Genomic DNA, 13792 nt, shown 5'->3' with positions numbered 1-13792 from the left:
CCATGAGCATGGTCTCACCAGGGAGCCTTGAAATGGACCAAGTAAAACCACCACACACCCCAGGGACACACTTGGAATGGTCAGACCTTAAGTACAAACACTTGGCCTTAATACAGCCTGCTGCCATAGTAACCACCTGGAAGCTCCCATCTGCCTGAGGAAGGGCAAGGGGTTCACGTGCTCAGGCGAGCACACCTGAGAGATAGGAGGGAGAGCAGGGAGGAAAGGAGCCCAAGTCCACAGCCCTATAAATGCACAGCTCATCTGCAGCAAACACCCTGCACCCTCACCCTGAGCCTCTGGATCTCTCTTCTGCATCCAAGACCAGCACAATGCCCTCATCGGCCTGTCCCAAACCCCACGGTCAAGGTCAGTGAATGAACTCTCCTCTGCTATGAAGCTGACCTTGTCTCTGACCTTGTCCCCAGAGCCAAGCATACTCCGGGTCTCTCAGAGACTATCTGCATTCACACCACACAGTGGCCATGAGAGGGAGGGGTCACAGCATTGACTCTGTTAACCTTTCCCTTGCTCCCTCTCTCCCTCTCTAGAGTCTACCAGAGTCTCTGCTGCCCTGGATCTTTAACTGGCCACTTCTTCCTCTGTGTCTTCCTTCCATAATTCCATCATGGTGTCAGTCCTGGCTGGGGTAGAAGGCCAGGACTATTGAGTTTGGATGTGACTGACATATAGAGTCCAGTTTCCAAGAGCAGGCAGAAAGAGACATCTCCACTCAATCTCTTCTTCCTAGAGCCTGAGGTGGTACCCAGCTCCTCAGCTCTGCTCCCACATCGCCAGCCAAGCAGCCCAGCCTCCCTGGCTCCTTTCACAGGGGTTCTTACTCATTTCTCTGTCCCTGTCTGTAGGTGAAAACTTTGGAGTCTGGGTTTCCTGGTGTGCTTCTTTATATTAACCTTTTCTTTATGTTCAGACTTTCCCTCCTTGGCATTTGTATTATTAGTTTACTGAGAATTTTGTTATGCTTTGATCACATTCTTTCCTCTCTTCAAACTCCCCTCAGATCCACCTGTATCCATCCAACTTTGTGCACTCTCTCTTTTTTTTTTTTATTAACTCAACAAATATGTGTTCTGTCAACCCTCTTTGGTGTATGGGACTTCTGTGAGAACACAGACAACATGGCAGGGACCACACCCTTAAGAAAGCTGACTCTCCCTTTCCCTGCATCTATCACTTGCTTCCTCCGCTAGGAGTGGGACTTCATTCTCACCTCCCCCCTGCATGGTGAGGATTTGTCCATCTCGAGCCTATGTAGTCTCATGCATGTTGTCATGACTGCTTTGCGGTCATATGTGGAGCTGCCCTGGCGTGCCTGGAAACCACAGTTCCCTTCAAGGCATCCACCACCTCTGGCTCTTAGACTCTTCTTGCCCTGTCCTACACAATGAGCCCTGAAGGCTGAGAGGAAGGGGTTTGATAAAACTGTTGATTTAGGGCTGCGCATTCCTCAGTCTCTCATCTCTGCACCTTGACCAATTCTAAGTCTCTGTATGGTTTGCCATTTCCTGCAAAGAGAAATTTCTCTGGTGGGGGTTAAGAGGTACACCTGTCTATGGGGGTACCAAGTCATTAGGAGTCTGTTTGGTGTTGTGCCCATTTAACAAGGTAGTATGGGGTTCGTGTCTGGGCTTTGTGACATGGTTCGCCACAAGTTCTTGACTGCAGCAACAGCACCAGGTAGGGGTTTCAACTTGTGAAGTAGGCCTTATCCAAGCAGAAGGTGGTTGCTTACTCTTATGAAATTAATGACACTATTCTACCAGTGGACATGTCATGTCAGGCCAGTCATTGTAACTCTCAAGAGTTTAGAGCTGGGTACCACTAACATTTGTGCATGCATCGCACACACACCGCAGCAGTATGAAAGCTAGCCAACCGGAATGAAGCATCCATGTTCACTATATCCTTGATTCAATTTCTCAGGGTGTTTCAGCCAACTTAATTCCATCTCCTTGTTCTTCTCCTTGCCTTTCTATAGTCTTTAGTGCAGTGGTTCTCAACCTGTGGATCACAGCCATTAGAAAGCACATGTTTCTCATGGTCTTAGGAACTCCCCAACCACAGGCTTGTTTTCATTGCTACTTCATAACTGTAGTTTTGCTGCAGAGCGGTGTCTTCGTTCCTGAGACCATCGGAACTCTGTTTTCCAATGATCATAACCCACAGGTCTGGATCCTTCTCCGTCTCTCTGATTACTATGTCTCCTCTCCATTTTTTTCTCCCGGTCTATGTTTGTGTCTCTGTTTTTCCATCTGGTGTTTTTCTTTCCTTTCCCTTGGAAAAAGAGGCTGAGGTGTGACTCATGGGCAGACTTCTCTTAAAGGCTGTGGTAAAGAGCGTGTGTCCCACACGTTGTTGTTGTTGTTGTTGTGGTGGTGGTGGTGGTGGTGGTGGTGGTGTCTTGGGGAAGTGGAGAGAGGTTGTTTCTAGGAGCCAAGTAAAAAGAAAGGATACGTAAATTTATCTGTAAAGTGGCAAGTTCAGTGTGTTGCATCTGGAATGATGAGCCAAGGTGCATGGGTAAAGCATTTACCAGACGAAAATCCATATAAACATTTTTTAAAAGACTAGACAGTATAGACAGAAACAATGAAAAATTCCCAGAGAAGGAGGGAGAGGGAACAACAGGAAGAGAGATAGATGTGAGGGATGAGGGAGAGATGGGAGGGATCAGCTAAACTGAGGAGAAAGGAGAGCCTTTGAAAGCTTGTAAGGGAAGTCACCTGGCGTTTTGATCTATTTGTGTCCAGTTGGACAGGTAAGAGGTGGTCATCTATATCACTAGCTTGTTAGAAAGCACATTTTAAAGCATCCTTTGCCCTTCCTGAGACTCTCTGTTGGGGTGAGGTGCCATTGGTCACTAGGCTTTAATTACAGGGCATCAATTCTCCGGGTCACACCCCAAGCTGCTAGGGACTGAGTGTTAGGAGGAATTTAGCTTTATGCTTTCAGCACTCTGCTTCCAACTTTCTTGTCCCCACATTTATCCCCTAACAAATGTGCAGCATCTAGTCGCTGACAAGAGACACTTCTCTTGACCTCTGGCTCTGCTTCAGAGATGAGAAGGGACCGTAGCGTCGTTGGTGTGGTAAGGGGTGATATGACCGTGAGCCACACTTTGGAGAGAAGAGGGACTTTCGGGAGGTTGAAGGCCAGACTGTGGCAAGGCTTAGAGGTCAAGGAATCCTTGGTGATTGGAGACGGGTTTTGATATAGGTGATAATGATTGGTGGCCCTGGGACAATATCAGCTGGAACTTCATGGCTTGTAATGTGGACGACACCAATCGTACAGGAAGATTAAATAAGCAGGAACCAAAGAAACAGAGCAGAATCCAAACAAAAACAAAGGGTCTGTGCTCAAGAGTGCAAAGAAATATAACAGAAGCCATCATGGTTTAAAAGGACACCATGGGAGGATTTGGGGGAGACAGGAAAATATGGGAACAGTGCTCGTGGGGATGAGACGCCCAGTGGTTAGCCCAGGGGCCCAGTGATCCTGCAGTATGGGAGTTCTGCCAACAGGACTTACCATTGGGATCAGAGGTGTTTAAGGATGGATTTCATCTGCACCTTGACAGTAAAGGAGACAAAGATCTCCAAGAGGCTGACAAGAGGCCATTTGAGCTTCCGGGAGTACAGCTACCTTGACTCTAGACAGATAAACTCACACCAGGACAGACTTTGTCACCTGTCTGCAATCAGAGATACATCAGGACTTGACAGGGTCTGGGAGATATTTTACCTTGTGGGAATATTTGAGGATAGACCCAGACTCTGGATTGATGTAAAGAGATAATCCCACACACAAAGAAAAAAAAAGGGGGGAGCAGAATCTGGTTTGGGCTATACTTAACCTGGTACCCAAGAACAGCCTTGTTGTCTGTCCTAAGGATGTTGTAACATTGAAACAGATAATGAGTCTGTGGATCTAGTAAGATGTGTGTCTGGAGGAAATCCCTGCCATCAAGGACTTCAAAGGGATACAGGTGCATCGTGGACCCGGGAGTTATGTGAGGCTGTAAAGACACAACTGAGAGGAGAATGGGAACCGGACTGTGGAGACTCAAGGGTGAGCAAAGTGAAAACCCTCTTAAGAGTTAAACTCGCCCTCCTCACCCTCCCAGAGGACTGTGGATGCCAAGCTATGTAGAGGTAGCAATCTCAACAGCCCCTTCCTCTTCCTGAGTTGTGTTGGAAACGAAAGCCAGGCTATTATCAAACAGTGAGGGCAGAGCTCTGTCTTAGTGGGGAATGCCTCTGTCCATCCAGTGGAGGTATGCATCTTCATCCTTGCTAGGGGGCACGTGGGTAAAATGTGGATGCCAATCTTATCCTGACACAGCTCCCCTTTGCTGAACAGTCTCCAAAGGGGTCTGAAAGATCCTTCAGGACCAGTCTGACAACACGTACGGCGAGCTTCAGAGATGAGCTACAAGGCCTAAAGAAATCCCATGACAGTGGAGAGACTCAACCAGACTTTAAAAGGCTTTATCCCCCACCCCACCCAGGTGTAGTAACAATTGCTAAGGGCCTTCTATTGGGAGTATCCGGGCAGGAGCACCTTGCTTTCTGAGCTCTATCTACAACAATGCCTGGGAGTGACCTCAAAGCCCTGGTTTAAAACCTGAATTTCCTGAGGGGTCTACTGAGGACAAGGGTGGACTTAGAACCTGAGGCAGCCTGGAGTAGATGCTAAGCTGCCTTTGATGACCTCCGTTGTCAGACAGAGCAGCCTCCTGGTAGGATTCACCATGCACAGTGGCTACCTGAGTCAGAAGCTCCGTGGCCTCTGGTAGAGCCAAGTCTCGGGCATGTTTAGTAGGAGGACTATGGGTAGTGGGGAGATTTTTCTAGAAGGCTGCATGGGTGTGGGTCGTACAGAATACATAGGCCAAATCTGTATAAGTATTAAGTCTTACCTCTAACCCTCAGATAGAGAGCCCTAAGTGAGGTTGTTTCAGGTTTGGGGACTGAAGTGGACTGACTCAGAATGGGGCCCAAAACATATGACTACTGCATAGCCAGAAGCCTATGACTTGCCACCATAAAGATACTTCTACCAGTGACCCATTGGGGACATTGAAGTTTAAAACTTGTCAAAGTTTTACAAAGTTTTACAGTAAGTTCAAGTGCTTGTAAGAAAAACATCTAGTGCTTGTTGATTCTCTTATCTGATGCCCAGTGGAAGACCTTTGAGTTGAGAGCTTTAGGGACCTGGTAAGGTTTTAAAATCTGATAAAGTTGGTCTTTTTAGAACATCTGAATCATCGGGTCACCATCTGGACTTGCCTGGGAGGCTCTGTGGTTCATCCTGTTGTAGGTGTTAAGAGAATGCGCCTGCCTTGCTTCCTGGGCTGTTGGCATGGAGTCATATTAGAGGAGAGGAGAGGTGGGTGGTCATTTTCTTGTTGATACTAAAATTGTTAGCACCATGTGTCTTTCCTAAGTCTGGCCATTTGGGTTGAGGTGGCAGGAGTCATTGGGAATTAGGTTTTCACTGTGTAGGCTTGCAAGTCACCGGACTGGCCTCTGAGCATCTGGGGACTACTGGTTACGGAGTAGAGAGCAGTCTTTCTGACAGCGAAATATTCGGGAGGGTTGGGGAAGGAGGGACATCCTCTCCTCTCCACTACAGCAACAGTTGGGCTACGAGTGGGGGCTAAGTCTTTGTAGCGTTCTTCCCATATGAAGAAAAACCACAGGGAGATGAGGGAAAACTCAATCGAAACTAATGTATACCATCTAATCTGTGCCAGCCACGAGTTATATGAGTTCATCTTCATTTTGTAGGAGAAAAAGCTTGAGATTCAGCTAGTAACACTTCTCTAGAATTGACTTTCAGGTGCACCTGGCCCAACCCAAAGTCCCTCTGCCTATATATACTGAATCTCAGTGTTTCCTGAAAAGAGGTGTGGTTTGGGAGAAGGGCGTGAATGAGCATTTACATATTTTGTTGCTAAATTAATGCATTGCCCTTGAAGATCATCTTTCAGTAATTATGTCTGAAGAAAGTGGGTTATGTGTTCAAAGGGAATGATGACATTGCAAGCCACCCAGCTAGGGGTGACAGAGGCATTTTGTTATGAAATTTAAGGTCATAGTTTGTGCCCTGAGAAGCCAGGTTTGACTACCCAGCCTTGATAATCCAATTCAAACAGCCAGACTGGGACTGGAGAGACCCAGTAGTTAAGAGCACTGGCTGCTCTTGTAGAGGATCTGAGTTCTAGTCCCAGCTCCCCTAGCAGACAGCTCACAACCACATATAACTCCAGCTACAGGGATCTAGCATTCTCTTCCTGTCTCAGTGATCACCCATACATATGTGTCATACACACACACACACACACATAAAATAACAACAATAAAAATCTTTTTTAAAAAGAAAAATAGCCAAATAAATAATAAAAAGCAGAGAAAGGAAACGTCTCTGGTGTGGCCACACTGGGAAGGGACCACATAGGTCCAGACATCCTCCACATTCCTCTTTGGATGCTGAAGCGAGATTTGGTTTTAACAGACAGCCAGAGATCTACACACTAGGTGGTCCTAGGCGAGAGTGTGGTCCCACTTTTAAAGTGACCTAACAACTATCAAATCTCTTTTCCTCCTGGCTGGCCCAGACTTTGAACTTTTCAGGGGAATTCTAGTTTCTTGGGGTCCGTGTTTCAACGGTCTGATAGCCAAAATAAGGGACACAAGTGGCCCTTCAAAACAGTGCCATCTCTGCCAGGCCAGTTACAATTTCATTTTGTGTTCTGATTCTGATTCGAGTTCAAATAGAATACATATCTTAATGTATAACCTGCTATTTCATTGCTTGTTTGCTTTTGGACATTCTGAAAATTAAAACAAAACAACAGTGTCTTTTCATGCTAGGCAAGCGCCCATGATAAGCAGATCAGTCACCGGGCTAAGGACGATCACCTTCTTAGGAAAGTGAGACCACCCCTCAGCAATTTTGGTCCACCCCCCCCCACCAGGAAAGTGAATCCCCCTTAAGCCAAGCTAAAGAGATAAGAGTAGCAATTAACCCTGTCTGTGAGAGAAAAATAAAAACTCTCATCTTAAAGGGAATTAGAAATAATTTATTCTGGGGCCATTTTGAGTGACCATGGCCTGGGTAACTCCAAATTCCATGTCCCAATGTGAGAGTAGTTTCCTGAAGTTCTGACAGAGGTGGGCAAGGAACAGTAGATAGTTCCAGGGACTAACGCTAGACTATCATAAGGTAAAGGTAATGCAGCCTTCAGACGGGGGAACACTCAGCCCCTCCACAACACTGCTGCTCTGACCAGCCAACCAGTCTCTTCCAACATAGTCTTGCCAGCCAGCTTGTCTTCACAGCCCTTTAAGGAAATCATTTACATTTCTTCCCCACTGCCTGGCTCAGTCACCACGGAGCCACCAGGAGGCTCTGTCAGGTCTGCCCACCGTCTTGAATCCTGACTCAGAAAAACATAACTTATTTTGGCCACTGGCCAGTCTTTGGATGTTCCCTCTGGTAGTTTGGGCTTTTTTCTTTCTCTGAAGACACCCCCTCCCCACCATGAGGCTGCTCATCTGCCATGCGACTGCAGGTCCACCAGGCAGCTGCCCGGCTCTCTCACTGCTGCCTACAAACGACATGATTTCCTCTTTTTCTCTCTTCATTTTCCTCCTCTGGGCAGCTGTCAAGATTTACATCTTGCCTGACTTGGGATTTTTCTTGTAAATGCCAATAAACTTGTCCTTGACTTTTCTTCAGAGTCTGATCTTAAGTTCTTTCATTAACAGGACTAAAAAACCCAAGAGGGCCCCCGATTTCCCTGGTAGTGTGTGATGACCATGGTAAGACTCCCCAAAATTTCCAGTAGCGGCAAGATTTTTGATTTCATGTCTTAGCTGTTAAAAGCAGTGCCGCAGTGAACGTGGAAGTAAAGGATGTTCCTCTGCACGCTAATTCTGCTAACTTAGGCTCCTCCACACTTGATACTGCTGCATCAAATGGTACACCTATTTCAAAGTTGTTCGGGAAACGCTACATTTAATATGACAGCTGGACTCGCATCCCCACCAACAGCGTGGAAGAATGACCCTTTTTTCTACCTTCTTGACAACACTTGGCTTTCATCTTTTTTGATGACACCTAATCTATCAGGCTCATATCTCATACGGTTTAATTTGCATTTTCCTGATAGTCATACACCTATTGGCTATTTAATCTTACTTTGAGAAATGCCTATTCAAGTCCTTTGCCCATTTATTTCTATTATTAATAGACTAATAATCTATTCTAATAGAATAAATAATAATCTATTATTATCTCTTATTTTTTGCTAAGTAGTTGCTTTAAACATCTAAATTGCTTGCGCGTGAAACATTGCACAACTTAAAATTAGCTATATTCAGTCAAGGATTCTCAGTGTCTGAGTTTCTCTATTACACTTAAGGCCTGAAGGGTCACCTTGATGGTGAATAAAAGCCAATGTCATCTTCTGATTGTCACAAGCCTACTGCTGAATTTGCTCATTCCCTCCCTGTTCAGTTCCTGGTGTCCTTAGGTCATTTCTCCTTTTAACCATGAAGGCGAAATTAGAGCCCAGGCCTGTGGATGGGGGAGTAGTCTAAAGTGTTCTTGCTACTTTTAGCAGTGGGTGATTAAGAGCCTCAGAGAAATCTCATCATGCTGAAGGGCATCTCTCCCGTAACAGCTGAGAGCCAGATAAATTACTTCCCTAGACTTCTCTGGAGAAGTCTTTCTCAAGAGGGACCTGGTGGTAGGATTACGTGTTCAATCCTGTGGGGGTCTCTGCAACCACCAAGACCATCTAAGGCAAGAAGAAAATTCAGTTCAACATGTCTCAGTACCTGATGTTGGTTCAAACTTCTAGAGTCTCACACCAAACCCAGATACTAATGCACATGCCAGCAAGATCTAGAAATGGAAGTAGAAACAATAAAGAAACAATAAAGATATCACAAAGGGAGACCACTCTGGAAATAGAAACTAGGAACAAATCAGGAGCCATAGATGCAAGCATAAAAACTAGAATATTTAGAACCTTTGTGTTGGCTGTTATTGGTTGTCACCTTGACTACATGTAGAATTAACTAATAACCCAAGCAGCTGGGCACACCTGTGAGGGACTTTTTTTCTTAATCCAGATCATGTGAGTTTTGAAGACACACCTTAAAAGTCCAGATCATTTTAAGTAAGAAGATCCACATTTAATCTGGGCCATACCCTCTCATGGCAGCCATTATAAAGGACATGGAAGGAAGAAACTTTCACTTTCTGCCTGCTTGCTCTCATTCTCTGTGACAATTTCATCTCTCCTGCGACTGAGGCATTCCTTCACTGGTATTAGAGCCTAGTTTTTCAGGGCTCTGTCATATACATAAGACCAGCTGATTCCATGAGACATCCAGCCTTGTGGAATGGACTACTATTTGATTCTTGGACTTCCAGTCAGGAAACAGCTATTGGATGAGCAGGACCACAGCCTGTAACATACTCTAATAAATCAGATGGATAGATAGATAGATAGATAGATAGATAGATAGATAGATAGATAGATAGATAGATAGATGGATGGATAGATGGATAGATGAATGGATGGAAAGGTAGGTAGGTGGGTTGATAGATAGATAGGTAGATAGATAGATGTCATTCTATCCATTCTTTCCTTTAGAGAATCCTGACTAAGACAATGTATAGATTTTCATTTTCCTGCCCATCAAGCCTCTAGCTAACCGAAGGGGCAGTACTCAAGGTGAGCATGTCCCATTCTCATGTAACTAAACCACCAGTACAAATAGCCGCTCTTTTTAGAAGCTCTTGGACCTTTGGGAAGTTTCTATTTTGCTTGCAGATGGTTCTGAAATGTTATCAAAACAGTGGGTCAGTAAAACCAATGATGACCACCCAAGATTTACAGAGAATTCATTCTCTGTTCTTCTTTACTGGAAACTGTATGACTCCATTGTGCAAACTGAATTACCCATGACTCTTCAACGAGATTGAATTACCTCATTAAGGTAGTAAAATAGAGGCTCAAATGTCATGATAGGCATAAACTGTTTTAAAAATTGTTGCTAATTTAACTGAGGCCAGAGACCCTCTGGCCTTTACATGGGCGTCAGTAGAGTTAAGGTCGGTACCTTTTCTCTGTGTGGTCTGCAGAGGGCAATTACGATGTTGTTCTAGCTTACCAAAGAAATCACAAGTATGTGTGAGAGTGTTTACATGCATATCTTTCAGAAAAATGGCATCAAATTAAATATCATTTATGTTGAGACAAACAATTCAAATCACATTTCAGACATTAAAATTAGTTGAAGAGACGGCAAGAGGTGGTGCCTCACACCTTTCATCCCAGCACTCAGGAGTTAGAGGCAGGAGGATTTTTGTGAATTTGAGGCCAGCCTGGTCTGGTCTATAGAGTGAGTTTCAGGACAGCCAGGGCTACACAGGAAACCCTGTCTCAAAACACACACACACACACACACACACACACCATGCCAAAATATTAGTTTAAGAGGACATAGCTGCAGCCGGGCCTGGTGGTGCAGGCCTTTAATCCCAGCACTCGGGAGGCAGAGGCAGGTGGATTTCTGAGTTCCAGGACAGTCAGGGCTATACAGAGAAACCCTGTCTCAAAAAAAAAAAAAAAAAAAAAAAAAAAAAAAAAAAGAGGACATAGCTGCCAATTTCTACAGTTTGTTGTCAGAAGTGATTTCTTTTAGAATGAGGCTATTTTTATTTGGCTCGTTTGCTTTGTTTTTGCAACAGAATAGTGTGGAGTCATCTGAAACTAAAGGAGAATTCATATCTTTATTTTTTTGTATTTCTGAAATGAACAGATCTTTAAGGCAGGCATGGATACAAAAAAAAATGTTAAAAGGGCAAGGTGTTCAAAATATACAACCCAAAAGGCAAGTGAGGAGATAAGAGTGTGCCTTAGCGAAGGGCATCATGAGAGTGACAGCTCTCACCTACACTACAAGGAGCCGTGCACACGCAGTGTGGTAATGCGCTTAAGAAGACATGCTTCTGTAATAGCTTGGATGCCAAAGAACTGCAGAGCTCAGCGGGTACCTCTGTCTTCCAGAGTGGCCCACCAGCTCAGACCATCCTCCCTGGAGCAGCTCTTCCTCAAACACCATGCCATCTCTGTTTCTGGGGACAGCGATTCAGTGACACAGCCTGAGCAGCAGAGCCAAGGGATGAGGTAGGCGTGACTTGCTTCACAAAATCCCCCACATGGACACAGGTGTCTGACCGGCCAGATGCTAAGGTACCTAACTAGGCACAAGATGCTGGCTGGCACAGTATTGTTTCTGCTCAGTGAACTACAGGCAAGCACTGACCCTTAGTGGGGCTTCGTGAGTCATTGAGTTAAATGCCAACTTGTTGGCCAAGTCCAAGAACTCTCAATTGTGGCTCACTGATGATGTACGTTGCCCAATCATTATCACAGTCTCAAGGTGTCTGCCGAGTGAAGGATTGTGGGTCCATATTAAACTCTGCCCTCTGCCTTCGCTCCCTTCCCCTCCCTTTGTTTCTCTTCCCTTCCCTTTCCTTCTTATTCCAGACCACAGGAGTAGCTCTAGATAGCAGAACTCTCCCATGTACAGATGATAGGAACAGGCCTGGCTGATGCCTTGGTCAACCAAGAAATCTCACATCGAGGGAATCTAGTCCTGTAATGAGTAGCCATAACAGGGGAGGTAGCCTCCACAAGGCCAGAAGGAAATATAAAACTTTGAAAAGTTAGAGTGTTCAATTCAACTTAGCTAGCTGGCTAGTAACCAGTAAAGATGGGAAAGTGGGGAAAGAGGAAGGGGTGAAAATTAGCAGGAGTGGGATGGTCATATAGAAGGCAAATGAGGGTATAGCAAAATGAGAGGAGGAAAAACAGGAGTGCTGAAGAACGGGGTTAAGCAGGCATACACTGGCATCTAAAGCCCCTGCAGCGGAGAGGTGGGATACATCTTAACTCCAAACAAGATGAAAGTAGAAGAGATTTAATTTGAACACAGTGATTCCCTAAATGTTACAGTAACGAGAAAAGAGCTGAATACTAAGATTCTAACGGTGTAAAATAAACACTAGGGGTTCACAGGTACTCAAGTACGCATGTACTCCATGCCCTCTGCAGGCCCAGGTCCAGTAAAGCTGGCACCTATGAACCTTGCTCATCCAAACCCCATTCTCAAAGACATAGTTGGATTTTTTTTTAATTGAAAATAGACTATTCTCTCAAACAATACATCCCAACCAGTTTCTTTGCAGCTCCCACTGACCTCCCTTCTCCCCCAAAGCCTTTCTGCCCAATGGTATGTAAAACAGATTGTAAAGGAAAGGCATCCCATATTGAAGGGTCTTCTCCAGCCAGGCCCCCTTTCCTTGTGTGCAGCGTGGTGATCAAGCACCTCTAGGGAAGTCTGGCTGGGCAAGCATGAATCACTGCAATGACTGCCAGGCACTGTCACCTGAATTAAGGGAATCTGGTACTTCATGGGGAGAGAAACGAGAGGACGTAGAACACACACACTCCACAGGGCGGCCAAGCAGTCCACAGTCAAAGGGGAACATTCACTTCCTCAGCATCTAAAATTAGAATTTAAGCATAGAACATTCAGTGAGCCTGGAATTTGTCATGACTATGCCATTACTACACAGATTCTCCAGAGCTTGCTAAATTCCAAAATTTTTATTATCACACCAGGGAAAGCCTGTTGCTGGGTGTCTGGTCCAAGTGACCATCTTACCTCCCATACAACTGTGTCCTTTGTGCCTTCTCTGTCCCCTATCCACAAACAGGCCCCAGACAGCAGACCCAAAGAACAGCAGCACGGTGACTGAGTTCATCCTCGTGGGCTTTGAGCAGAGCTCCCCTTCCACACGGGCATTGCTCTTCACCCTCTTCCTGGCTCTCTACAGCCTCGCCATGGCCATGAATGGCCTCATCATCTTCATCACATGGACTGACCCCAGGCTCAACAGCCCCATGTACTTCTTCCTTGGACACCTGTCTTTCCTGGACATCTGCTTCATCACCACCACCATCCCGCAGATGTTGGTCCATCTGGTGACCAAGAACCANACTGTCTCCTTTGNCTCNTGNNTGACNCAGATGTACNTNGTNTTTNNNGTGGGTGTGGCCGAGTGCATCCTCTTGGCTTTCATGGCCTATGACCGTTATGTTGCCATCTGCCACCCACTGAACTATGCCCAGATCATGAGCCAGAAGGTGTGTGTCAGGCTGGTGTGTTCTTCCTGGATCTTTGGAATGGTCAATGGTATCTTTCTTGAGTATATGTCTTTCAGGAATCCCTTCTGCAAAGACAACCACATAGAGAACTTCTTCTGTGAGGCTCCCATAGTGATCGCCCTCTCCTGCGGGGATCCCGAGTTCAGCATGAAGTTGATCTTTGTGGATGCCATTGTGGTGTTGCTCAGTCCCATGGTGCTCATCATCACCTCCTATGCCCGCATCCTGGCCTCCATCCTACGCAAGGCCTCCTCCTCAGGGAGGGGGAAGACATTCTCCACGTGTGCCTCCCACCTGACCGTGGTTGTCTTTTTCTACACCTCAGCCATGTTCTCTTACATGAATCCCCGCAGTACACATGGGCCTGACAAAGACAAACCTTTCTCCCTTCTCTACACCATCATCACCCCCATGTGCAACCCCGTCATCTACAGCTTCCGCAACAAGGAAATGAAGGGGGCCATGGGGCGGGCTCTTGGGGTAGGCAGCCTGGCTCAGGCAGAGTCTGTCTAG

The 13792-nt window shown here is 45.8% G+C and overlaps 1 protein-coding gene and 1 long non-coding RNA gene across 2 annotated transcripts; both read left to right on the top strand.

Annotated features, from left to right (window-relative positions):
- The first annotated feature begins 222 nt into the window (after nucleotides 1-222).
- On the top strand, nucleotides 223-12266 carry LOC110334584. The gene is made up of 3 exons (XR_002381126.1): nucleotides 223-369; nucleotides 11114-11233; nucleotides 11597-12266. It is a non-coding gene; the product is annotated as an uncharacterized LOC110334584 (long non-coding RNA).
- A 210-nt stretch (nucleotides 12267-12476) lies between these two features.
- LOC110334555 (olfactory receptor 10AD1-like) lies at nucleotides 12477-13792 on the top strand. The gene is made up of 2 exons (XM_021216282.1): nucleotides 12477-12487; nucleotides 12829-13792. The coding sequence occupies exons 1-2, from the start codon at nucleotides 12477-12479 to the stop codon at nucleotides 13790-13792; spliced, it is 975 nt and encodes a 324-aa protein (XP_021071941.1).

The sequence above is a fragment of the Mus pahari genome, chromosome 17 (genome assembly GCF_900095145.1).
Source record: "Mus pahari chromosome 17, PAHARI_EIJ_v1.1, whole genome shotgun sequence".
Lineage (NCBI taxonomy): Eukaryota > Metazoa > Chordata > Mammalia > Rodentia > Muridae > Mus > Mus pahari.
Note: the sequence above shows the minus strand (reverse complement) of the source record. Positions and strands in the feature narration are given on the sequence as shown.